General features: G+C 45.7%; 2 protein-coding genes across 4 annotated transcripts in view; one reads left to right on the top strand and one right to left on the bottom strand.

The window, feature by feature from the left end:
• CHST10 (carbohydrate sulfotransferase 10) overlaps nt 1-15,373 on the bottom strand; it is a 70,902-nt gene extending 55,529 nt beyond the window's left edge. Inside the window, exon 1 of one of the 2 annotated variants that reach the window (XM_061563743.1) lies at nt 15,127-15,373. The gene's annotated coding sequence lies outside the window, so the exon portion shown is untranslated. Of the gene's footprint in view, nt 1-14,932; nt 14,952-15,126 lie in introns of those variants that run through there. The other variant, XM_061563745.1, reaches the window with a different exon arrangement.
• A 347-nt stretch (nt 15,374-15,720) lies between these two features.
• Nucleotides 15,721-27,561, top strand: part of AASDH (aminoadipate-semialdehyde dehydrogenase) — a 41,314-nt gene continuing 29,473 nt past the window's right edge. Inside the window, exons 1-6 of one of the 2 annotated variants that reach the window (XM_061563736.1) lie at nt 15,731-15,865; nt 18,438-18,532; nt 18,829-19,119; nt 21,667-21,787; nt 24,778-25,304; nt 26,514-26,706. In XM_061563736.1, coding sequence (XP_061419720.1) covers nt 18,857-19,119; nt 21,667-21,787; nt 24,778-25,304; nt 26,514-26,706 — 1,104 coding nt within the window. In that variant the 5' untranslated portion in view covers nt 15,731-15,865; nt 18,438-18,532; nt 18,829-18,856. Of the gene's footprint in view, nt 15,866-18,437; nt 18,533-18,828; nt 19,120-21,666; nt 21,788-24,777; nt 25,305-26,513; nt 26,707-27,561 lie in introns of both variants that reach the window. The other variant, XM_061563735.1, reaches the window with a different exon arrangement.

The following is a 27,561-nucleotide window of genomic DNA, read 5'->3' as shown; positions in this document are numbered from 1 at the left end:
TGTGAGTGGTACGGGAGGTAATGACATCGGTGTCAGCTGTGAGTGCGAAGGGACTGGTGGCTACGGGAATGATCGAGAAGGGAGCACGGTCAGGTGACGGAAGAGGATGGTGGAGTCCGCTGGTGGAGCGAGCGTCTAAAGTCAGCGAGAAGGTTCAGGAAGGGGGATGTGGCCTCGGTACGTATATAGGGGAGATGCGCGGGAGATTCGGGGCTGTTGCAGTGGAGTCTCCGCCTGTGTTAAGTGAACGTGTCTTCAATAAAGTGCCATCTCAAGAGAAGTGTGTCAAGTTGTCTTTACAAATGGTGTCAGAAGTGGGGTGTCATCATGCCACAGCATAGCCGCAAGGAGAACTCACCGACGCCTGCAACAAACCCTGGGCGGTGGGGACCCGGTGAACAACCCTGCAGGTGAGGAGGGAGCGGCGGCGATAATAAGGAGGGAGGAGGCCAGCCGACAGAAACAAATAAATGAAGAATGGGACGAAGTAACGGGACAGCTGGACTGGCTGTTAGCAGCGGTCTCGCAGCTCACCGTGCAACTTGCTGCGGCTGCGATGAGGAGGAGCAGCGGACAGCAGAGTGGGAGTCCCCGCGATAGAAACCGCTCAACCGATGGTCACCATTTCGCGACTTAACCAAATGCAGCGCAGGAAAGAACTGACCACCATCGGCGGATGACACCTGTAAAATAATTTGTAGCAGCAGGAGGCGACTGGGGCGTCTTCACTCGAAGGTTCGAGGCAGCGTATCAAGCGATTGGATGGTCGGAAGAGGAAGCGATGACGATGCCCTCGCGGTGTTTCCGAGCTGTGCCGGAGTGAAGGGCTATGCTACAAAATGCGTATGGTGAAATGGCGGCCTTGTTTTATCCCCTGTCAAATATGCGGAGAAAGTTCCTGCAGCGAAAGAGTGGGGAGGCCGAGACGCCCCTCACTTATCGCAACACGTGATGGCGCTGGACCAGGTAGCATACCCGCGGCTGAACGAGACAGCGCTGGATCCTCTGGCGATGGAGAAAATGCTGGTGTTGGCACAGGAGATGGGGGTCGTGCTGCCAATTGTGGAGGAGGTGCAGATCTCCCTGTGGGTGACATGATGCCTACAGGTGCACGAGGGGATGAACCGGCGGCCTCGTGTGGTGGCATGGTCGGGTGATCCGATATCGGATGGGGCCTTGACAGCCCGGTCAGCGGGAAGTGCAGGGACGTCCACGGAGGAAGATCCAGAGCTTGGGGAAGAGGTGACGGCAGCAGTACACGGGTGGGGCCTGCGCCGGGGAGAGACTTTGCGACGCCCTCAAGGATGGGGACCAAGGGGGAAGGTGACCGCTCCGCAACGAAGGCCCGCCATCGCCTGCTTCAGGTGCGGTCAACATTGCGTGGGGATGTCGGAACGACACCTGGACTACGACGTCGCCAGCATCCATCTTCTCGCCAATGGCCACTCCACAATTACGGCCGGCGAGTCGCGACACCACAAACCATCACCTCACACATTCAGGCAATCGCGTCCCCCAGGCTCCATTATCACCTTGCATCCTTCGTCGGTCGCGTCGGTCGTGTTGGTCGCGGGTGAACGGTGGGTTTCAACTCTAGGCGGATGGGCAAAGTCGGGCATTCAATGGAGGAGGTTGGCTCGTCAAGTGGTGGCGGCTGCCGCAGGCACGTCAGCGGTGGTCGGCTCCATTGATGGGATAGAGGTGCGTGTCTTAATTGACACTGGCGCATCGGCCACCATTATTTCGGAATTGATTACGGCATGCTGCCGTTGAAAGACCGATTGTGAGCGCGTGTGTAGCGGCTAACGGAGGAAGCATGGGGATCATGGGCCAGGTTGAAGCGTATGTAAGGATTGGGGGGATTCCGATCTCGGGGCCCGTTGTGATTTCAAAAACACTGGCTGTCCCATGCCTGTTGGGCACCGACTTTTTAAATAAAATGCCCCTCAAAATTTTGATGGATCAGGTGTTTAGAGATGCCGTCGGGGCAGCGGTTATTTTTATTGGATTCTGTTGGAAGGCGGGTGCAAACGTCATGATTCAGGCCTTGGTGAGGGAATCGGAAGAGATCCCGCCGGGTATGCAGATGTTGGTTCCCTTGCGAAAGCGCAAAGGGTTGCAATCTGCCAACCCAGATGCAGCAGTTCTCCCGACGCCGTCCAACAGAGCGACCCGCGGGCTTACGTTGGTGGGTGCACAGACGATCCTAAGAGCCGTTCCTGCAAGTGTTCAATGTGGGTGGAAGGAGGGCTGTTGGCTCATGCGATGCCCGTGTGTTGCAAGGCGGGAGACCCAGCGGCGACATATCGTGGGAGCGATCGGAGAAAGCCGAGTCAGATGAAACATGGGCAGAAACCCTCTGTGACGAGAATCCCAATTTTTCCATCAACTAATCATTGGGGTGCCCCTGTGGTGCTGGTGAAAAAGTCAGACGGTAGTCTGAGGTTCTGTTGACTTCCGTAAACTGAACAAGGTATTGGTGGCTGATGCATATGTAGTGACGTAAATGGTGTCACTAGAGTGTTCGTGCAAGCTACTGTTACAGGAGTGCAACTGTGCGTCTGGAGCCTTTCTCTATCACCAGAGTAAGTACGGCATGTCAGACAGCCCTAGGGGGCATAGTCCTGGTGATGGCCTGAGGGCAAGTGAGGACATGGTAGCCTGAGTGGGCACGTGATGCTCATTCGAGATCCTTCGGAAAAGGTCTCGAAGGGGGCGTGGCCGAAGGCGGAGCGAGGCTACGCTCAGGGGCATAGGGGCAGTCCCGAGAGTGTTCTTGGTTCGTCTGTGGAATCAAGCCTGGGTCCCGCGTCTCGTCGTCTCCGGGTCTTCGTCTAAAGTTAACTCGCTCCTCACATAGTTACGTTCAGTGTTACCCACCAGAGAAGTTGTTAAATAAAAGTGTTGCCTCCCAGTCCAGAGTATGTGCCTCCGTCTTGAACACTACACATACCCGCTTCCGTGCAAGGACGATTCGTTGGGACGCATTGTCGGGTGCTAGTTTTTTTTCTGCGCCAGATTTACTGTCCGGGTTTTGGCAATTCCTCCTGGATGAGTCATCTAAACCAAAAACTGCATTCCGTACACCTCATGGACTGTATCAGTTTGTCTCCCGATGGGTTGCATTCGGCACCTGCCACATTCCAGAGCCTCATGGAGTTGGTTCTGGCAGGACAGCAATGGGACTCGTGCCTCATTTATTTGGATGATGTAATCGTGTTTGGTCGCACATTCGAAGAGCATTTGCAATGGTTGCGTATGGTGTTATCCAGGGTGCGCTCTGCTAATTTGAAATTGAAGCCCACTAAATGTCATGTATTGCAATCCTCTGTACAGTATTTGGGATATTGCGAGTACTTCCTGAATAGCGACAGACCCCGACAAAATGGTGTGTGTGCAGGATTGGCCGACCCCAAAGTCTGTGACGCTTCGTTCCGCAATTTGCAACCGTTGCAAAGCCCTTGCATGCATTGACTGCTAAGATCCAGAAGTTAAATTGGGGAGAGGAAGAGGTTGTATTTGTCGCACTATGTGACTGCCTCTCCAATGCAACCCGTTTGGCTCATCCCGATTTCTCTCTGCCCTTCATCTTAGACACAGACGCGAGTGACCTAGGTATAGGGACTGTCCTATACCCAGACGCTGTCTTCTCGACAGACCTGTTCTCCACCTGAGGACGGCTGCTTGCGTTGTGGCCGAAACGTCGTGAGAATTTATTTATGGTTTATTTTTATTATTTTATTATTTCCATTCTATGTGACTTTACCGAAAAAACCAAGAAGATGAATAAAGGCCCTACCTCTATGGCAGGGACTTTGTGGTCTGCACTGACCATGCGGTCCTGCAGTACTCTCTGCGGGTAGACCAACCTTCCGGCCAGCTCTCACGCTGGCTGGAAATACTACAAGAGTACTCCTTCCAGGTGGTCTATAGGAAGGGAGCAAGACACAATAACGCGGACGCGTTATCTCGGCTGCCTCGTGGGGAACTGTGTGCATGTGTGTCGAGCAGGGCGTGGTGTAAACTATTTGCATCTGTGTCGCCGGCAGTCGTGGCTTCGCTGGGGGAAGTAGAGCCTACCGTGGTGCATGTGCATAGCGACAGCACAATGGGGCTGCGGAATGGGGACGGCTGCAGATGGAGGATGGTTCGTTGTTGGCTTTGTGGCGTCATGCTAAAACAAAGCAGGATACTCCTGCCTCGGCGGGAGTCTCGTGGTTCGATAAGCACGACGGAGACTTGATGCGGTGGGATGGGGTCACCCAGCATCGGTGCCTGGTGGTCCCCAATTCCCTACGGGGTAAGTCGACACGTGCGGTGCATGACAATAAGATACTGCACCTTGGACGTCGTAAGATGCGTTTGATTGTCACTCGATTTTTATTAGCCTGGAATTTAACCAATGTCCATCACCTGGTCATGGGTTGTAAAGAGAACCTCTAACCCCCTTGCAGTCCATCAAGGTGTCCCGTATCAACGAATTGGTCACGCTCTCTATCCTGGGTCCCTTTCCGTGTTCACAAACGGGTAACAAATTTCTCCTTGTGGGGGTGGAATATTTACCAGGTGGCCAATGGCTTGGCCGTTCCCAGATCAGACAGCTGCATCCATTGCTGACTTGTTACTACTCGGTTACGTGTTGGACAAGGGTGCCCCAGAGCAGCTTTTCACTGACCAGGATCAACATTTTTCATCTAAGCTGCTGCGCAAGGTGAGGGACGGAGCTAAGCCCCAGCCCAGGCCGATATAATGGGGGCCCCGTGAGTGGCTCGGGGTTCTTCGTGTTGCTGGTGAGAAGTTCCACGTCGGGTTAAGAAGCATCTAACCACGCGGTCCGGGAGCCAGCTTGTGGTCAAGGCCGGGATAGCGAACCGTGTCTGGTTCTGCCGTAGCGTGGCGAGATGGGCATTCAACACCCAAGTGTTGGTTGTCTTATGTTACGTTGAGTTACTGAAATAAATAGTGTTGCTCCCAAGATAACGTCTGCGACTCAGTTGGACTCACTACATATGTTTCATAAATGCTCATACATTGTCAATGCTACGTTAAACCTGCATTCCGCACACTCTTCTGCAACTGCTGCAACACGGTACAGCATTTCAAAAACATTTCTGATGTAAACGTGGCGTTTGAAGGGCGTTTTTGGCTACCATCTTCGCTGAAGTCACATTTTGTGACGCAATTTCAGCAGTTCTGATCGTTCAGATATGAAACAGCATTAAACACAATTGCCATATTTTATGTGGTGGACAAGTAAAAAAAACAGTTTAACCCTATAATGGTTCTTGTAACTATTAAAAGAGCCCTTATCTGTTTTTGGTCACCACCCAGCCTTGAAGCAAAGCAGTGCCAGCCCGATGGCCTCTTATCTGTGTGCGTGCGTGCGAGCGTGCGAGCAATGCACCCAAATGACGCGGCAGGCACGCAACACACACGGCAATAGGACGTTCACTTCTGGCGGAAAGTGTCAGAATTCGCCAGACTGCTTTCTAACACTGCTGCGTTAGAAAATTAAGGGTGAACAGAGGTTGTCAGGGTAAATATTTCCTCCCTCAAATTAGGAATCAATACAGTTCCATTTTAGATGTGTTGGTTATCTTTTTATAGGAATACTTGTTTTAAAGATGTGATCCCTTTTGCACGACTGCCTAAATACCTAATATTAACTACTTGCTTTAAATCTATTCAAAAAAATATGTTCGATGTCAAAATTGTGGAGAAATACCGAATGGGTCGTGTATGATACATCATCTGGGCATGAAAACGTGATGAATGAGTCTTACAATGGTTTTGTCACCTATCCTCCCTCCTCTGCCCTTTTGTCAACCCACTGCTAGATGAGAACATGCCCGAGCAGCGCAGGTCATGGGGATTATTTGCACATACTTAGCCAAACTGGTCAGTGCTGGATGCTGAAGGTGGGAGCATAGACGTGGGAGCATACAGTATAATATATATTGCTGCACACCCTCTGCTTCCCCAGCTTGTAGAGTTGCTACCCAATAATAACCTATTTGTGTTTTTGGTGGTCACCAATCCAGGACTGTATTCCCAGGCTCAATGCTGCTTGTCTCATGAGACCCTGTGAAATCAGGTGAATTTCAGGTAATTTGGTTATTAGCAGAATATTGTTAGAACAATGTACAGGTATCCCTCGATTTACTAACATTCGATTTACTAAATTTCACGTTAACTCAATTGACAGATTATGGACACTTTTCGATTAACGAAATGGAATTTCTGTGTGAACAAAATTTCACTACGGCACGTGCCACGAGATCAGCAAACAAGAAGCCGCCCGGGAGGCTGCGTCGTCATCCATCCAGGACAGCGCCAGTGTCCCTGCAGTGCAACAGTAATGCCGCCACATCGCCTTTCCAGTCATTCCAACATGCAGATCTTTTGGCGAGTTCCCTGAAAAGGTTCATTATCCAATCGTTTTTATAATTATGATTTTTATTAGTTTTGTATCGTGTAAAGTGATAGAGGTGTATATTTTAGGTAAAGAGTAGATTGCAAATGACTATCATCTAACTAGATTCGAAGCTTTCGTGACTGCAGGAATTACTCCGTGTCTATGTTTTGTCTCTCTCTCAAATGTATCAATCTTTGGAAGAACGTAATCAACCAGGTGGGGTGTTGACTGTTTTGTTGGCCGACTCTGTGTTGTATTGCATTATATTTCTAAGTTTACTATGTTTGTTTTCTCATTCATTTGTACCTGATGATGGTTGCTTGTGTTGCAATCGAAACGTCGTATTGTATTATTATTTAATTAAATTTCTTTCTACGTGACTTTACCAAAAGAACCAAAGACTATCATCCATCCTAAACGCATGCCTCATTTGAAGTATTACATTTCTGGGAAAAGCCCTTCCAATTTTACGAAATTTCGTTTTACACGTGTTATTTTGAAGAACACATTCCTTTCGTAAATCAAGCGGCACCTGTACTTAGCTATTTGTGCAGCTTTTTTTTTATTTGGCGACGGTCTAATAAGTGGATATTACGTCGCAGATTTGATTTACAGTTTATAACCGTATTGAAACTCTTGCATAAGTTCACACTGGTAATAGCATTAATGCTTAAAAAGGTAATGTAAAGCACACTTGCATCTTCTGCATCAGAAATCAGGACAGCAATGACTCAACCACAGAGCTTCGACAATATTTGAACATCTCAAGGATTTAAAGGACTTGGATGCTCTGCCATTGCGTACAGATATACAGCAATCCCTCGGCAAAAGTGGACTTTCCAATTGCGGAATTCATGTATACACGGTTTATTTGCATATCAATTTACCAACCACGGCCTGGACATTTGAGTATCCACGGATACACCTGCAGTGTGTAAACAACGCACGAGTGCACACGGTTCCACAACACACATTTACAAATTTCGCGAAGCCGCGGTTTCTCCTCCATGGCGCTGTCTTGTAGCTTATCACCTGTTTTGTTGCGATTTTCGCAGGGCATAGGCCACGTTGCATCGTAACCATACAGTGGAGGTGGTGTACCGAGACTTACAAAAAAATGCAGCAGCCATCCATCCTATTTTTTCAAAGAACCAGCACAACCAATTAAAGCTGCCAGCACCACTGATCCAGCCAGCAATGCCACTGTGCTTGCCTCCTCGCCTGCCTAATCATGTCATTGATGACCCAGAGGAAATGGGGTGAGGGTGGGCCAAGCCTCTCCCTCCTTCTAACCAAGCCTTCCCCATCATCTCATTGTCATCATCATTAATATTAAAGCTATGTAAAGTCAATGCAATGCTTACTTATGTTTTATTATGTTGTCTAATGTCCTGTATTTTATTCGGTGTTTAGTTAATAAACAGGTAACTTAGTTAAGCTATGACAAGTCTGACCATGGCCGTTGGTTCCCCTAACCCCCTATTCCCATAGACCCCTGTACTTTACCAACCGCGGATTTGCGTGGCCTTTTCCAAGAACCTAACCCCCGTGGTTGGCGAGGGATTACCTGTATAAAGGTTACACGATGGATGTGGAATTCAAATGTCAGGATGTAACTATGGCACAGTTATATACACGTATGTAAACAAAAATTATTTAATGAAATAAAATGTTTTTGAATTTGCAGCTTGTTTTATCTTTGCAGTTGCTTATAAATTCTTCAATAAGGAATTGTTTTTTTGCAACGGTCGACATTTGTGAGACAAAGAACCACTTCACGTCGGCCCCACTGTAAAATGTGAATTGGCTGCAACACCTTGCAGATATAAATAATGCAGATGATGCCATGATGAAGCCGACCATGTCAGGTAACACTGTGGGGCCAACATGGTAAAGGATATGTACATGAGCGTGGAAGTCGTGTTGAAACAATATCACTTGTATCGGTGAATCCAGGGCTCAACTTCATCCGGAGCTGTCCGAGGCTGAGCCCTGGGAAATATTTATGCATCTCGACTTGCATCATTAAAAATATTTTCAAGGGGCAGATCAGATCGGAATCAATATTTGTTTAAATACATACAGTATTTGTAAATCAAAGAGAAAATTATTTTAAGTTATCAGTTCAAATTGATAAAAATATCAGGTCGATATTGATCAGTTATGAGCAGAGGTCCCTTTGTCTAAGAACTTGTTGCCCTGAATCAGCATGTAATAAAAGCCTTACACTCTATACCAGTAATGCTTTCTTCAGAAACGAACATCTGTGTCACACACCTACCCGACTAAACAAATCTTCTGTATAAAAAAAACACGTCTAGTGTGTGTCAGTCACTGGAACAGGTATAACAAGTATTTCATTGCAGGTGTTTGGCTGAAAATTTCACCAACAATTTCAGTGGGGGCATACAACCCTGGCATTTTATACGAGAAAATATAATCTGCGTGGACAACCCAATCCATGGTTCTTCCCGTTACCTGCCGATCGGCACTCCTAGTATCTGCAAGGCCACAAATAATGTGGAGTCACTGGAAGGGCACTTAAAGCATCCTATTGTCCGCAGTTCCTTATGGAAAGCAAGGCGTTACATTCATCCTATAATGGGCAATAATCTAGTCAATAATGACAAGATAGTGGTGATGCATGCAAGATCATTACCGCAACGGGTGTTGGCTTGGGTGGCACCCTTTGAAGCTGGAAACTACACAGGAGATGGCAGAGTGCTCTGTACCCAAGTGGTCGTGTAGAAGACCTTGCGTGACAGTGCCGACGGCGCAATAGCCACAGACGACGATGATGACAAAAATTGTGCGTGATGTTCAACGACGTTTGGATTGTCAGCTTTTCCAGTGTCTCCGCCGACATCTTTGCAACCACATTTTACAGTTCATGTTTATTGGCCGCAGCTATTGCGGGTAACAGCCGTGGAATTGCATCGTATGCTAGATTTAAATTATCTGCATTTATCTGAAATCTCTTTCACAGGTAAGGGAAGTCATCTTCAACTCCAATGTTGCTTATCTGCAACAGGCTTCTTTCACACCATCGCAGATAAGTGTTCCACGGCATTACCGTTTGGCTCATTCTCCAATGCAATACACAATAATGTATTTGTCCAGGAAGGATTCACTGAGATTCAAAACACTTTTTCATGAGGCTCCTCCTGCATTGAGATGTTTGGCCAGCTCCCCTATACATATAAACTCGCAGCCGGCACGTTCTTTGGCTGCGTCCGTTCGTCTGCCCCTCTCACCCTCCAGTCAGCCAGCAAAACTTTTTTCCTTATAGATATAATTATTCCTGTAGGAAGGAAACCAGGGTAGACAGAGCCCATACATATAAGATGAACAGACCCAAACCCATCTTACCGTGCCTATTTTGCTTAAAAAATAATGGCTATAGACATAAGGTACAGTGTTTCTTGTACAAACTCAACTGATGTTACTGTCACCATGGGAAAAATTTCGTGAAATTCGAGATCTCAAATGGCGTTTAAGTTGCTAATCAAACTTGAGTTAAATTTTGATTTGAAGCTTTCACGACTGCAGGAATCCATAATCTTTGGTTTTTTCGGTAAAGTCACGTAGAAAAATAATAATAGATCACGATGTTTCGATCGCTACACAAAAGGACGACCGCTTGATCGAAACGTGGTGATCTATTCATTTTCTATCTACGTGACTTTACCGAAAGGACCAAAGAGTACGGTATTAACAAGAACTGATTTTTGAAAATAAACATCAATAACCTGAAGATATTAAAGATTAAAATATACTTTGTTTTAATGCTAAGTAGCTTAAAGATCCAAATATTATCATTCTGAATTAACATTTCTTATAAATTTTTTTTTTATAAATGTAGCAAATCACTTAACATCATGTATGTTCCAAAAATATGCGTATTTCAGAATATAAAAATATACTTCTGTACACAAGCAGAATAAACACTTCACACCTGCCTACAAAACATATTTTGGCAGACTACATTTACTGACAGTAAACATAATTCCTTCATGTCACACACACCATTGTATTCATGTTGAACTTCTTTCGCACAGTATGTAGCCAACCGCGCTAATCGGAGGTGCATGGGAAGGACAACCGTTGTTTGCTTCAACAGATAAGGGCCGCACAATGGTGTGTTATCTGTACCACACTCCATATACCAGCATGCTGTTGCATGAACATCTCCTACTGGGATAATGAAGCCTGCGCACAACCACTACAATTCTATACACACAGACGTCTAACAGGGCGAATGTAGCATGCTCCATCTGCTGTGCCTTCCCGTACAAGGCTAATGCAGTATGTTCCGTATGCAACAAACTTACACCGTCACGCACAAGGATGTTGCATGCTGCTTCCTCTCCCTTACCTGAATGAGATGTGCCACCACTTCCCACTTTGTCTGTACATTCCCTCCATAAACTAAAGCAGCAGCCTGCTCCATCCCTGGTGGAGTGCGAGTATCTCAACATGTCATAATAAATCTGCCTGCATTGTCTCCTACAATGCTGCACCTGTCCATACCACTCGTGAAGCTGCCGTTTCCCATGCAGTCCTCCTTCCTGCCTGTGCCAAGGAAATGTAGCCCATTTCTTCCCATACCAGAGCAATGAACTCTGCTCCCTCCCATGTTAGAGCAATGAGGAGAGCTGCTCCCTCCTTTGCCGCTACTCCCTCTCCACACGTTAGGGCAATGCATCTACTCCCCTTCTAGTCATAGCAACGAAGCTGTTCCAAATACATTAATAATACTACTTATATAGCGCTCTTCGTTCATGGATCACAGAGCACTGTGCACAATATGCATAAAAAACACAAGCGTAACAACCTATCAAATGTTCTAATAATAATAAAAGAGCAAGAGCCTGAAGATAAAATGAAGTGAAAGCCTTCTTGAATAAGAATGTTTTAAGTCGAGACTTAAACAGCTCAATTGAAGCTGAATCCCCAATGTGTTTTAACAAAGCGTTCCAGAATAGAGGGGCCGTGCAGGCAATAGCTCGGTCCCCCATGGAACGGAACCTTCACCGCGGGAATGCAAAGGTGATCAAGATCTGCAGACCAATAAAACAATTTCCCCTCTGGCCAGCGCAATGGACCCTGTAACTTGCAACGACAAACCAATGACCGTTTCCTCCTTAACATGCCAGAGCAATGCAGTTGCTTCCTCACCTTACCAGTTATATCCAAGCAAGAAGGCTTACGCGCTTCTTCTCGCGTTACAAAATATAAGCTGCTTCCACTAATTCCTGGGCAAAGATGCGGACCCCCTTCAAAATCCTTGCTCCCAATGTCCCATGCTGTGCTTATGATGCTGCCTCACCCTATCATGTGATGAACTGCCTCTGTGCCACATGACAGCAAAAGCATGCAAAGCCCTGGGCTCGTCCACAAGGGGCTTCCACTCTGCTGCTCCACTCCTCTTCTTACCCGGTGCCCTCCGATTATCAGGGTTGACCGCATACGGTGCAAAAGAAGTTTAACATACAACATACATGCTCTTCACTCAGTCCACCTCCTCCCATACCTCTGCTTTTCTTCCCCAGTGCTTTGTTGCTTGCCCTGTATTCCTTCGTGCAGCCCGGTCATTCTTCCCTCATGTCCCTCCCCCAAACAAGTATAATTTATATATTCGCAGAATAAAAATGCGACTGCATCTCAAGACAGTGCAGAGAACAGTGGGACATGGGTGTTCTCTGGAAAGGATGCATAGTAATTCGGTAATTTAATTAGAGACAGTCTTGAGTAGATGACAAGAGGAAGGTATTGAGCATTGTATTGATCAGTGGCAGTCAACAGTACAGATGGCTGGGGAGAGTTTCAGACTCTGGGGGCAGCAGAGAAGAGCGATCTCTCACATTTCCCGAAACGTGACCTATTTTTTTATTTTAAGTATGTATGTTAAAATTCCTTCACACCATACATAGCCAACTGTGCTAATTAGAGGTACTATCGAAGATTGTGTTGAGTTTTTTTATTGTGCTTGTGCACAACTGCCGACACAGGATCATCATTTCTTTAATTTAGGGTGCCATGGTGGCGAAATCTCGCCTAGTATGCAGGAGTCAGTGGGTTCGATCTTGACCATGACGCCTGTATACTTGGAGTTTGCATGTTATCGCCGTGGTCGAGTGGATTTATCTCCGTGTTCTCTGGTTTTTCCCTCCACATTTAGAAGCAACATGCATTTAGAGTATTTGGCTGCTATAAATTTCCACGTGATAAGCCACTTCGTTGAGCTATCATTTGTGGCCGGGTCGCTTCTGAAAAAAGAGTGAGCTTTGCCTGGTAAAATAAAAAATAGTTTAATTAGTTTTGATAGAGATTGCTTTCCACTCCTCTGTGCCTCACCATAATAGCACTTTTCTCACTACCATAGTTGCAGGTAACCGAGGACTATAATTAGCAGGGGAAAACGCCCCATATATTCCAGGCATCAAGGAGTTTTGAAGATTAAAATCCAGATATCACTTTTTAAAGCAAATACTCCCCTTCATAGCATTAAAAAGAGAAAGTTACTGGATCAGATGGTATAACCGTGCACATCACAGAAGCAGGGCCAGTTGTTGGAACAAAATTGATGGATCTATTTACTATACGTGTGCACGGAAATTAAATTCTTTAATCATTCATCGATTAAAAAAAGGGAGATTAAACCAACTTGAAGAACTACAATTCGCCGCCTTATTTAGGGAGCGGTGGTGCAGTGGTTCGCACACTGCAGTGTCAACCCCTGTGGCCAGAGATCAATATCCAGCCAACGTCAGTGGCGAGTTATCTCTGAACGGGTTGTGGGTGGGCCCCACGGTCACCAAACTGCACTGTCCAGCGTGCTGAAGCATGGTCACACAACCACTATGACTGCAAATAGCGTGGGGAGGCCTTCATCCTGCAGTAGACTGACAATGTGGTTGTGATGTAGCTCTCTTCACGTGTATACCAACTGGTCACGTGAATCACTGGGACCAGAATTACAAATTAGAGGTCAGAAAACCGTGAGAGGAAGCTGGATTTCGGAAATGTTTTTCTACCATCGATCAACCATTCCTGGGATTCTGAAAGATACTAATATATCAAACGCAATTATGTGTAGCAATGTTTGACTATGTAAAAAGGCAATTGGGACTGTAGACATAGATGTGGCCATTCAAGGTTTCACAAACCTCGATTGCATGAAGAGCGTGACAAACGCCAAAAAAAACACGTTCGACAATAACACGGTAACCTTAAAAGTAAACATACATAATAGGCAACGTTCCGGGCAACGGCCCATCCTCACAGCACGTAATAAAACACAATTTTCGAAGGGGAGCCAGGTAAGGATCACATTTCGCAACTTATTCAGTGACACGAGTCTTCCAAAAAATGTATTGGGAAGAATGTGGCCAACCAGATAGACAAACGTTCACCATCTGTGATTTGCTAAATGACACGTCATTGTAACAACCAGCGGCAACATGATTTTACGACGTAATAAAGAGACCTGCAAGAGTTGGGCTCAACATAAATAGGGAGCGAAATAAATCCTTGTTGTCAAGTAGAACAAGGATCACAAACCCAATGAAGATACTGTCGGGGAAACACGAGTGGACCACACAGCGAGCGTGTGCTTACCCGTTTACCTATGGCAGCTATTATCGATGGTGTGCCTGGATTAAAATGATGAATTAAAGAGGCTGACGAGGACGATATTTTGGAAAAGTGACCTTGGTAGTGAACAGCAAACACAGCAATGCGCCGAAAACACGAGCATGCGTTTCACCATCAATGCGCATACAAAGAAGGCCTGCTTATGACAAACGGGTGAGAAACAAGGGATTAGCATTAGAAATAATGCGACAAAAACGCTGCGAAAGCGTGAAATGTAGCTATTTTGCACGATTGTGGATTGCACTGAGCAACACGAAGAAGAGCGCACAGATCGCGAGAGACAAAGATCCCCCGTGTAGCCTTAACAGATTGTTGGGGCAAGCGCTGTGAGGGAGTAGCACCAATGAAGGTCGACACGGCACACGAGGGGGTGGGTGGCCAACACCACGCCCGGCCGCCTTTGTCTCCCCCAGTGGCGACAATTTTACACGCCGCACCAGGTACTCATTCGAGGCCGAGTCAACGTAGGGGAGGCCCAGGACCGGTTCAGATAATCGTCATCCACCGGTGTTGGCCGTGAGCGGGAATCGAACTCGGGTCGCCGGGTTCCTTTTGCGCAGCGCGCTAACCGCTGCACCACCGCTCCCTCCAACACACGCAGAGTTAGCGACACCACATGGCACAGTCAGGGAAAAGTGAGCGGGTTCAGACAGAACACGTCACGGTGGTCAAGACATTGACGAGGAGGTGGCAGCAGCCAAAGGAAGCAGAACAGACGAGAGAGGACAGCTGCAGCGGAGATGGAGCGACGCGATCGACTGATGAGTGCAGCAGCAGCAGCTGGATGGATTGTTACATGGCGAGGGATGATGATGTCCTACCGTGCTTGCCCCCGTGTTCGCGTGCTTTATACTTTCTTACCCCCGTGTGCCCCTCGTGCTTTCAACAACGTGCTCCCGGTGCCTTCATTCGTGCCCTTCGCGCTTCTACCAATCTACCCGAGTGGTACCTCTCCCCGTGCCTCCAAGCTGCTGGCGAAACTCCGTGTACCACCATCGCCCCCCCACGACTAATCACCGCTTCCTTCCCCCGTGCATCTCCCCCGTGCTTCTCACCGCTCACGGGGGCCACGCGTGCTCCATACCCCCGCGCTCTGTGGCGGCAGAAACGCGGCGGCGGCCGCCGCGGAGGAGGGAGACGAGAGGACAGCGACACGAATCGGGCAGCGGGTGCCGGGTACCGTTGCGGCCGCGACCAACTCGTAGTAATCGCACTCAAGAGTCAGAGAGATAGGCGGCAGCAAAGAGGAGAGGCGAGGCAACAGGAGGCGCGAGACGGGCGCCGCGCGTGTGCGGCGCGACGCTACCACCACCACTGTACGCGGTGGAGGAGACTCTCCCCCACCACCGCCTACGCGCCTGATGATTGGTTAACGAAGCGCGCGCCCTCCGCCAAGACACCTCTTGATTGGTCTGCGAGACGCGTGCGGGTGGACAGCTTGACAGGCTGTGGGGAGGAGGCGGGGCTATGCGGGGAGAGGGCGGGGCTACAGGGGATTAGGGGCGTGTCTAAAGTGAAAAGAGGCGTGGGCTAGATAAATGAGGCGGGGAAAGAAACAGTGGGTGGGGCTACAGGGTGCCGGGGGGGGGCAGTTTAACATGGTGACGTCACACATCCGGCCTTATGTTAAACGTCACTTCCGTCGCACGCATGCTGGTCGGCCATGTTGGTAAGGGACGGCTCGCGTCGTGCCCTTTGCTGTGTTCCGCACTCTGTTCCCGTCAATTCGGCGTGACCGCACGCGTTTTAGTTGCGCTAGAATGTTGCAATTAATACAGCGGAGTCTTCTCATAGGTAAGACGGTTGTTCGGTGTATTTTACGGCACTCATCTACCTTAACCTATCCACTGCTGGATAAATGCCTCCCCCACCACTCAGGAGGTCGATACAATTAGTGGCAACGTGTTGTGTGAAGTCCACTGGTTATTCCTGTGCAGAGACAAAACTCCGTAACAACGTGGCATTGTGTTTATAACGGACACGTACAGCACTGCACGGGAGTCGCGTTGACATTGTACATTGCGACGTGATGGAGCGGTGGCGCTTTGCGCTGTGAAGCCGGGCAACCCGAGTCGGATTCCTGGCCACGTCTGTCATCAGTGGCGAGCGATGATCTACTCACCCAGACCTGGGGCACCCAGAATCAGAATATGTATTTATACTGGAGGAATCCTATGAGCTATACATTCCATCACATGCCCAGGAAGGGCGGGCAAAAACGTTACAACAAACAATACAAAAACATGACAGGAGTGCAAAGTATAGGAAATGTAAACAAATCAATAAATTATGGTCAAACAAACCCGATGACCGAAAGGTGTGGGAGGCCTTCGTTAAGCAGCGCATTAACAAAAGGATGGATATTAATAATTATTAACAATTAATATTTTTAAGCGGAGGCAAGTGTTTCACCAACCATATAAAATAACATCAATCTCCCCCCATGGGCCCTTGGACGAGCGGCCAGTATGGCAGCAGCATTTGTTCAAGCCGCGAGCCCTGGGCTGGTTTTGATTTATCAGTCCCTCCAGAAAAACGCGATTATGCGATCGCAAGTTTCCACGCAAAATCAGCCAAAGTCCGCATATTTATGCGGGGGGCGCGTTTTTTCAAATACGCCGCACTTTCGCCGCATAAATTGCAGATTTCCGCGCGCAAAATATGCGGGCTTGCATGATTTCATAATCCCCGCATTTTCGTTGCAAAAAGTCACATATATCTTAGCAGAAAGTTGAAAAATGTTGCGTTTACTTCACACAAGCGCAGCCATTTCCCCTGTTGCCATGGGAACGTTATGAAGTGACGTCACTCATTACAGTTGTAAGATTGCACTTTTTTGTTAGTAGTATGTAAATTTACATTACTGTAAGACTGTACTGTTACTGTATTGCTTACGTTACTGTGCACTGAAACACTTATTTTAACAGAAGATGTCTGTTTTGTATAGCTACCTTTGTAAAACAGGAAGCACACATTTTATTTTTTAATATTTTATTTATTCATTTTTACAGAAGTTGTAGCATATTCATTTTGTAAAGCTACAGAACTTGTTCGACTCAATGTTTTGTAAGTTTGAGCCATCTGTTTGTTAAGGTCTGAAATAAAACAAGATGAGAACTTAAATATTCCCAGCACTTTCTGTGATGTAGTATGCTTGCTTATCATAGGAAGTAATAAGAAATGACTCTTTACATTAAAGTAGTAGCCGAGTGAATAGGGTGTTGGGGGAATCACTTTTTTTTCTCTTTTTCATCAAACCGCAATTTTTGCAAGTTCCCGCAATTTAATCGCATAAAATTGCATAAATATCCCGCATATTCCATCGCATTTTTTAAGAAAACGTGCCGCATAATCAACGATTTTTGCCCGCAACAATCACCAAAAAACTCCGCGTTTTTCTGGAGGGACTGATTTATCACAACGTCATCAGCAGGTTTTTGTTTTTAAAACATGCTTGTAATGGATTGCTGGCTTGTTTGTGGATGAAAAAAATCGGATTTCCTCCCACATGCAAAATACAGCAACCATCAATGAATATCATAAAGTGGAGTTAATGGGAAATATCTGTATGCAGCAAAAGGTGGAAGTGATGGCAGGAATATTTGTCACCAGATGTGTTTATAGACGATTGACTGTTGTCCACGTACAACCATCACTTACAGACATTGGGTATTTATTATTTGTGGGACACCAAACGCCATAAGATGTCTTAATTATCACTGAGTTCTATTTTGTGTTTAAATAACTTTAAACTGACAAACAGCTGCCTTGTTGACCAAATAAAGTCTCACCAGTGGCTGGGTTCAAGTCCGTACCAGGGCTCATCAATATGTGATCCAGTTCAGGCATTTCTCTTTCCCCTGTTACCAAATGACATTCAAATGTATTCAGAAAAAAATGTGCGCTTCGTATAATTACAGATGCTTAAATAAGGATGACTAATTACTAAAAAAACTATCGTTTAGCTACCCTGGGAGAGTTACGTAGCTCAATGGCACTATCTCAATGTTTGGATAGCTGGGTGGTTGGCGCATTTGTCACTTAGCCAATTTGTATGGGTTCGATGGTTCAAATCCCACCGGGGCATATGCAAAGGAATGCCATCTGCTGCAGTATTAACATTGAAGGCCACTTGACATTTCACGTTATTACTGTAGTTCATTGCATGCCGCAGTTACGTCCATATGTAAACTTCAACAGTTATCAAGAACAAATTTGTGAATGCAGTAAAAGTAACCCAGGTTTCTCTTGCTAGTGGCTACTGCATGACACCAAACGAAATACAGGAGTTAATTACTGTGTAGGTTTTTGTGGTTATGCTGTATCGTGGTCCGATATTTTTTCTGGTGGCACTGGTTGTTTTCAGAAAAGCTCCCAGCATGTGGAGCAAACGTTGGACATAACGCTGAGCAACACTCGCATTTGAGAGCTACGGTGGCAAAATGTGAACTACCTCTCAAGGTATACAGGAGGTCGTGGGTTTGATCCCGACCCTGACGCATGTATATTTGGAGTTTGCATGTTCTCCCTGTGGTCGAGTGGATTTTTCTCCAGGTCCTCTGGTTTTTCACTCTACATTTATAAACGCGAGTTTAGAGTATTTGGCTGCTATAAATTCCCACGTGATAAGCCACTTCGTTGAGCTATCATTTGTGGCCAGATCGCTTCTGAAAAAGAGCTCTATAGCTCAGTGAGCCTTACCTGGTTTAATAAAATGTAATTTTGTTAAAATAATTAATGTATTGATTTTATTACAGGTTAAACGCGCTTCGATCGTACACAGCAATGTGCAGTGATGAAGGACACCGTGGCCACGATAACCTGGGCAGCTGTGGCTCCACGCTGCACTCGCTAGTATCGGGGCGCGCGAAAGCGGTGGCGGTGCGCTACGACGATGGGGAGGCTACGCTGCAGGTGACGTATGGCGAGCTGTGCCGGCAGGCCGCGCAGGTGTGTGCCAAGCTGCTCGAGCTCTTGCGTGAAGATCCGAGCCCGGTGGTCGGACTGTTCACGAATCCTGTGCTTCAACTTCCCGCTTGTATCCTCGGGTGAGCAAAGCTTCTCCTCCTCTAGCCACGTGTTCTAAGATGCACACGCATATCGTAAAGACAAACGAGCAAATATTCATTCAGGGGTGACTGAGCTCAAATTCCATGTCAGAACACTGAGCCAGCACTGCAGATTTCCTGAGTTAGAATCTGATCTGGCCAGCCACTTGTGATTGAACTGGGTTCTCAAGTACAGTGAATTGATGGTTTCAGCTTGGTCACCCTTATATCTGCATAAACTCCCACTGAGGAGTATGAAAACAGTATTTGCAGATAATGTAAAAGGTGTACTCGTAGAGTGGATAGAGAAGCCCATTGAAGGGAATTCAGAAATAGTTCTGTGATGTCATCTGCCATGATCAATCTTTGATGTGTGTTTTTGCAGCCAGCCTGGTTTCCTTATACTGTGCATGTGATATAACCATGAAGGGATTTATTAAACATCCCAATGCAGGACCCTCTTTCCAAAACGTCGTAATACTGTACTGATTGATGCTTCCGAGGTTAGTAATTATTATAATTGTACCATAGCACGCTGCTTTCAATATTTTAAATCTGTTTTACAAGCTATAAGTTTCCTCTTCATTAAAATGTCAAACTGTGAAATAATCTATTCATCAGCCTGTGCTACATTTGTACATTTTAAATTATTATTTATATTATCTAGTTGACAGCATGTTAATGAAGCACATCTATTTTACAAATGAAAGCTCATGAAAATAGAGGTTTCTAACAAAGGGAGGCAATATATTGCAGATAACCTTTTTGGGAAAAAATTCAGAAGTAATATAAAGGGCAAGTTTAATTAATTTTTATGGTGTTATCGAAGACGAAGCATTTACAATATTAAAAAGTTGAAATTGCTAAATATAATCTCTAAAATGTATTTCTGGATGATTTAGATGACGGGAATAGCAATGTTCCTTTGTGATTATCAGCATACACGCTCCCAATGCATCTGCGTGCATGACTACCAGTCACTGACTTAACGTATTTCATTGTAGTCACAAAAGCAGAGATAATTGATGAGATTGTAATGTGCAAGTGACTAAAAATAAGTTCCTTTGTTGCACGATGCACCTTGTTATGCACTACTCCCGCAATTTTCACTGCTGTCGTGAGTCGCCTGCGAGAATCATTGTTAGCGATCATTTGTGATAGCCAGGTCGCTTCTGAAAAGAGCTGTATAGCTCAGTGGGCCTTACCCAGTGAAATAAAAGGATTTTTTTTGTAGTTTTAGAAGTTAATTTAATTACACCTCCTCACTAGAGTGAAGTTGGACATGGAATACTCTTACTATCGCTGTCCTTTTACATATCTACGTTGATATGATGGACACAAAAGTAACGAATGACATTCAATAATATTTCTAGCCCTGGCAACACGAAGAATGTCTTTATTTTGGCAATACAATTGTAATGGGTTCAACTGAGTTGCAGACGTAGACTTAGAGGCAACACATTTATTCAGTTCCAACACACGGGGTAACTTTCCCCTTAATAGAATAACATCCTATGGTGGTGACCACCAGGCTAACTACACTAGTTAGAACGTAACTGCTACTACGGACCGGGACCAACAGCTTCGGCCCGGGTCCACGTGTTGGAGACTCGTTGAACGGAGATGTAGATGAAGGTTTCTTCCAGGATGAACAACAACCCCGATCCCTCTCGGGACCCGGCTTATATTCTCTGTGGCGTGGCCGGCTCTGCCCTTGGCCACGTCCACCTTCCAGAATCCTCGGGAAGGATCTGGATCCCAATCACGTGACCACCCCCAGCTCCCTCCTGGGGCCCCTTTGCAGACTTAACTGGTCACGTGTCATCCCGGGTCAACCAGATTGCCATGGCCTCGAGTAACCTCATCCTTCTGCCGGCACCCACATACCCTGTCCTGTAGGGTCGGCACTGCACGCAAAGCGTGGTGCCATCTAGCGCTATCATTCAGCGATCACCGGGCCCCTCAATGGCCGGCACTACACCCACACCCCTGTGGTATCCATGATGTCACTACACCACTTGCCGTGCCTCTTTAGGGCAGGCACTGCACGCAACATGTTGACATCCAGCGATGTCACTAAACAATAATGATTTATACGAGTAAAACTTTATAAATCTTGTTCAACATTGCAAAGTTTTTTTTTATCTTTTAGACAATTATATGACAATTGTGCTATCGGCGTCGTATCACAAGTTGTGGAGGTGTTGACAGTTGTAGCTCTCATATTGCACCTTCGTGGCTTAGAGGATATCCCAGGAAGAGAGTTGACTTCTGTAGGCTGTTCAGCTACACTCACGGCATACCAGTTACATACTGTGCAAAGGGCGCACCAGTTGCATGTCAATCAAATCAAACTGTTAAGTTGTCAGAGCTGGAATCATCCAGTCATTGGTGATCGTGATAAAACTATCACACATACTTGAAGTACACAGTTTAGTCATGTGTGGCTACCCAGTTTCAAACTCGATATCTTGGCAATGCCAGCTCACTCAGCCCCATGGACTCCTCATTACAGTTATTATTTTGAATGTGTTTGTGCTGTAATAGTATTTTGCAGGCTGGCGCAGCTTACGTTCCACTAAATCCTCAAGGCCCTTCTAAACTGACGGCGCATGTGATGCGAATGACATCGATGCAACTCGCCTATATACAAGTTGACCTCATACAGGTGAGCTTTATCTTCTGCTTTCTGATCTGGCACGGATAAATTTGAGTCCTTCTTATGACCTGACAAGTGAACCCTGCCTTCCATTTGAAGGCCAACTGAATTTGAGTTTTGGTTTATTCAGACCAGTCAGATAAAAAAATGAAACTTTCAATGTTTAAAATTTTTTGTTCCAGTGTCGAATCCCCACCATTGTTGCAATCACAGTTGTGGGAATTATTTGCGACATTGCATTGAAAAGAGCCAGTTGACGAAATGCATCAGCTGTTTATATTCCATTCATACATTGAACTGAAAAGCTATTACAACTATACAATGCAACCCTATCATAACGATTATTCAGTCATGTGGTGCGCTGTACATTAAGCCAACAAGGGCACATACCAGGACAAAGCAACCCAACGGCAGTGTAATTACTTGCTATTTATTTACATTTTAAACCGATGCAAACCCTGCTTTTTATGCAGTTGCACTTGTAAACTTGAATGAATTATCCAGTCTTATACTGAGACTACTGCTGATTGTAAGTTGTGTTTTTAAACTACAATTGCGTACAGCCTTCGTGTGTATTCCTGCGCATGTGTCTTTGATGCTGGGAATCTTCCTATATTCTGACACTTACCATTACAGATGCACATTTTCCTGCTATAGAAACTGTTCTGCTAAAGAGATAGATTTGTGTAAATTTTCTTCTTATTCTCTTACAGTAAAAAAATTGATAACACTATCAGATATATTTTCGGATTTTCGCATTTCATGTACGTTTTGTAAAAGTATAAATATAATCCAGCCAATCTAGATGTAAAACTTTAGTGACTATACTCTTTGGTTCTTTCGGTAAAGTCATGTAGGTATAAAATAACCACAGCACGAAAAATAGTTTTGCTGAATTGGGAGAGAGATGCCGTGGTAAGAGGTTATATAGGTGATAAAGGGGGGAGGGGCAAGGGGGGGGGCAAGGGGGGGGGAGATAGAGGGGGGGGGGGGGGCGCTGCGTTGAACGCTCGGAGAGGGACGTGAAGCTGATTGATCCTTTGAGCCCCTACCCCACACCCCTCCCCTCTCTCTCCGAGTTACCCCCCCCCCCGCATCCCCAGCTCTCTCGGCCTTCCACTTCCAACCCCGCCCAATTCCCCCCGTCCAGCTTCACGTCCCTCTCCTAGCGTTCCACGCAGCGTTCCCCTCCCCCGTTCCCCCCCTCTCTTCCCCCCCTTGCCCCCCCCCCCTTTCTCACCTATATAACCTCTTACCACGGCATCTCTCTCCTAATTCAGCAAAAAAAAATATTGCTGTGGTTTCCCAATTGATAATGATTGCTTGTGTTGCGATCGAAACGTCGTGATTTATTTTATTTTATACCTACGTGACTTTACCGAAAGAACCAAAGAGTATAATCCAGCCATGTAGCCTAATGGGAGAGCATGCGGCTCGCAATCGGAAGGTTGCGAGTTCAAATCCTTGGGTTGGGGGGGGGGTGACTAAGCCCATCATCTCTCTGAAGGTAATAAAATAGGGACTAATTTGTGGAGAATTCAACATTGGTTTTACCATGGATTCACGAGCCCCACCGAAGTAATGCGGAATTTCTACCACTGGCTCAGGGCGACATGAATCCAGTTTTGACAGGAAAGCTTGGACGTAATGTCACCTCCTGTGATGTCATATTTAGGATCAATTAGAACCATTTTTATTTAGATTTGACATTTTTGTACAAAGTCCCGAATTTAGGATAATCCGAAAAAAGAAGAAAAATCAGGAAGACATTTCTGCGATTCAGTATTGTGGCAACTCTTACTTTAATTATTTTTTTAATGTTTTGTGCAACATTAATAATGAGCTTTGACTAGCAGTCACAGAAGATTATTCCAAGCGATTTAAAAATACATTTTGCAATGTAGCCAAGATTAGAATAAATTATGAAATTCTGTTTACAATGTATTGCAATACACTATAAACAAACACTTCTTTCCTTTAACCAAGTGGAAACCCACTTAGACAACAATGAAAACAACCCAGAAATATGCATCCGTACAGCCATTCAATATTTGCTCTTTGCAGCCTGTATTATAGATATATTATTGTCGACATGGTGCATACAGAGAGGGCTGGAATAGAAGTTTCTGGATCGTGCAATGGCGTTGGTTTATAAAAGTGAAAGGTGAAGTTTAGAATTTAAATTTCAATAATTCATGGTTTTCGCGAAAAGTTATTTCATGGATTTTTTGCACTGGCTGCAACGTGCCCTTTTTAACAAAATGTGATGCCCATTGATGCCTGGGAAATAGATGAAGACATTTATGGAAAGATATGTCACTGCATATACATTAAATGTTAGAATAACTGTGGTAATCATACAAATTTAGTAATCAGCCCATTTATGAGGCTCTGCAGTGCCATGGACTGCCAGCATATTGATAATGCAAGCTCCCAACAGCCCAGCTTATTATATGATGAAGAAACATTTATTTTTCCAATTTCTCATTAAAAAAGCACTTAAGTAAAATGATTAATAACTGCTTCAGTAACAAAACTGAGGCAAGATGATGATGGCCAAAAGTGAAATAGTTCCTCTAAATGCAAATGAGTATGCTTGAGAGTCTGTGTTCCATAAGGCTAGAGTAACTGATCAGGACAAACCATGCTTTGTCAGAGATGTCTGTTCCCAACAAGTTCAACACAGCTCGTGATCACGGACTGATGCGATGCAAATCATGCTTCGCCATTTGCCAAAGCGAGGGCAAAGCTAATTCCAGGCAAAACAAGCTAGTTAACATGAATAAATCTAGGTCATGAGGTAGAGCAAAAAGGATGTGACCAGTTTAAATATGGTGACAACTAGCATAATAATGGATGGTGCACTAGAAAAGGGAAATGCAAAAATATCAAGACAAATTGTCTGAAACTCTGGGAGGCATTGCCAGTCTAACAAATACATGGCGTGTTTAGTTCACGCAAGTGTTTCAATTTCCATGCCTGTTGTTGTTCGTGTTTAGGCATTCCGCATCCAGTTCCAGGAATGGTTGGAGGTCTTCTGCATTGGTGGTGAGAAGAGCACAGAAGATGACTCCAAAAGCTTGGGGCTCAGTCTTGGGTTGGTCAGAATTGAGTGGAAGGAAACCCTTCCTACAACACACATGGCAGATGTTCAGCCAGGAGACACAAGGGAGATTTCCAACCGTACTGAAGCTCCAGCACACAATCGAGACAGCCAGAGAACCTTTTGTCGTGAAAACTCAGGGACAAGAGGCATTGGTACAGACTGCCCTGACTCTGCTGTGTATGGCAAAGTATGCCCTGACCGTGACAGTTCCATTCTTGGGTCAAAACAGCCCAGTGTGGTCACGGAAGGGGCTGATGAGGATGGTAAGGAGGCCACCTGCAGGCCTGACCATTGGAAGGAGGGAGGCGTTGTGGGGTCAGACGCCATCGCCTATGTGCTCCACACCTCCGGCACAACGGGCCCCCCGAAGATTGTGCATGTGCCCCATGCTTGCATTGTGCCCAACATCACGCACCTACGGTGAGTGCCTTTACTGCGATGGCCCATGGAAGATGCGTGTATTTCCATGAGAGCAACCTAAAGCAACAGGAAGTAATTGCAGTAAAACATTCCTGCACCAGCGACTAGTGTTATAAATTGCTGTCTCAGCTCAGACACCTATGATTGCAAAAACTCATCAAAATACATTAAATTTTTACCCAAATTGACAAAATTTCAGTTTAACTGCCATTTGATAAATAATTTGGTGATTTATAGTAGGGCGTTCATAATACCGAATGGATATATCTTCATCTCACAACACGGCATTGACAGTACAGTGTTGACCTTCCTTTGCAACGTACGTAGCCAACCGTGCTAATCGGCGGTGCGGGGAAGAACAATAAACTAAACACAAAAATCAGTTCTAAAGATATGAGTTCAATCTCGATTTGAAAGTGCATTCCTCTGCTCCAGTGGCTTCCTAATATCGGAAGGAAGAGCATTCTAAACAGCTGCAGAAGCACATCTGAAAGTGTGCGATGCAGTGATTTCTTTGTTCGATGGCTAGCCAAAAGCCGCTGTGAGGATGACCGGCGTTTGCGTGATGGTTTCTAAAATTGATAAGACAAAATGGTGCATCAAAAAGGAAAAAAAATACATTACAGATTCTTGGAGGTCTCATTTAAATTAACAGTAGACCACATTCCCTCTTATAATTAAAATGTTCTTCAAGGTCAAATCATCTGCATGCTCAAATAAGCCTGGGGCAGTGCTCATTATTGTTGTGGAAATTCTATGTGCCTATGGTGGGGCCAGTCTTTCCACATGACAAGACACTGATCCTAAGCACCCAAAAATAACAAATTAACACAAATGTGCTTGCACAAACCTTTTAACAATTGGCCACAGTAAACCACGAGGTATTTGAATTAGAATATTCATTCATCAGCCAACTGCTTTTCAGATATCCAGGTCACAGATATAAAGATGATTTATCACTTCACGTATATTTGAGCGGCACACTTGTAAATTTGCAGTACCTATTAAATCGGTAATGTGTCCCATTCTGTTCAGACCTGTGCGTATAAGATTACCTTCTAAAGCATGTCGGCTTGTCTCTCTGAAGCTGGATCTATGAATCGGTGCCAAGGGGTCACTGATGCATCGGCATATGCCACCAAATTGGACAATGAGTAACAATTGAGCGTTAGGCAATTTCACGGCAATTGCCCGCGTGTCCACTTCAAGGTCCCTGTTCGCGATGTCGCCGGAGGATGTGGTGGTGCTGGTGTCGGCACTGACCTTCGACCCCTCGGTGGTGGAGTTGTTTTTGGCGCTGGCAAGTGGTGCGACGCTGCTGCTGGTGCCGCCATATGTGCGCAGAAGCCCCCGCGACCTGCAGCGCGTGCTGTTCCAGCGCAGCCGGGCTACCGTCTTGCAGGTGCACCCCCCCCATACCCCTAGCCCGCCACGCACGCAAGCAAGCACAGTCACACCAAGGTCAACGCTGTAATGAGGCCATCTGGACACTTCCCCATTCCATTGCTTAATACTATTGCACGCTGCCCTCAAGCTCCACTTGCCAGCAGGTTTACTTCATCATTATATAAAAATTGGTTAATGGTTCCGCACAAGCGGGATGCTACTTGCAAACGTAATTCCCATGTTTATGTTAATTGCCAGAAGTGTGTTTAGGGTCACTAACCGGTATAATTTGGCCTTCACCAAATGCACGAACAAAATCTGTTTTAGACTTAATTGCAATTGGAAGCTTGTGAGTTATAATACCAATTTGGATACAGCTCAGCCCATCATCCCTACGGCATCTCACAAATTGGGAAGTAACAGTGGTCACCCTATAGAGACTGGTCTCTGCTGTGGGAATGTGTCATTTTTACCCCTGGATTTTAGGGTCACCAACAGAGGCAATACAAACATGACCTGATGATAATATCACATGACTACTGTTTTTCTACATTCACTTAATATGGCTACAGCAACAAAGTGAGTGTCATTGCTTCAATATTGTAACACTTTGTTCTGAAAACGTCGTTGAATAACTTGACAAAATTAAGGCATTGCATTGGCAGTGGTGGGCAGCCACAAGACCAAAAAAAGACTTCCCAGATTTGCCATTAATATTGCCTTCTTCCTAGAAATGTCCTCTCATGTATGGGGTCAGCTGCCTTCCCACTCCTCTTCTCAACTCATTCCTGTCCTGGACCACCATCTCCACACCCACTGCATAGTCCTTCACATCCTGGTTCACCACTCAGAACTACCCCTTCCTAGGCCT

This window comes from Lethenteron reissneri, chromosome 32 (assembly GCF_015708825.2).
Source record: "Lethenteron reissneri isolate LAM-NWPU_2019-01 chromosome 32, ASM1570882v1, whole genome shotgun sequence".
Lineage (NCBI taxonomy): Eukaryota > Metazoa > Chordata > Hyperoartia > Petromyzontiformes > Petromyzontidae > Lethenteron > Lethenteron reissneri.
This window is presented reverse-complemented; position numbering and strand designations above follow the sequence as displayed.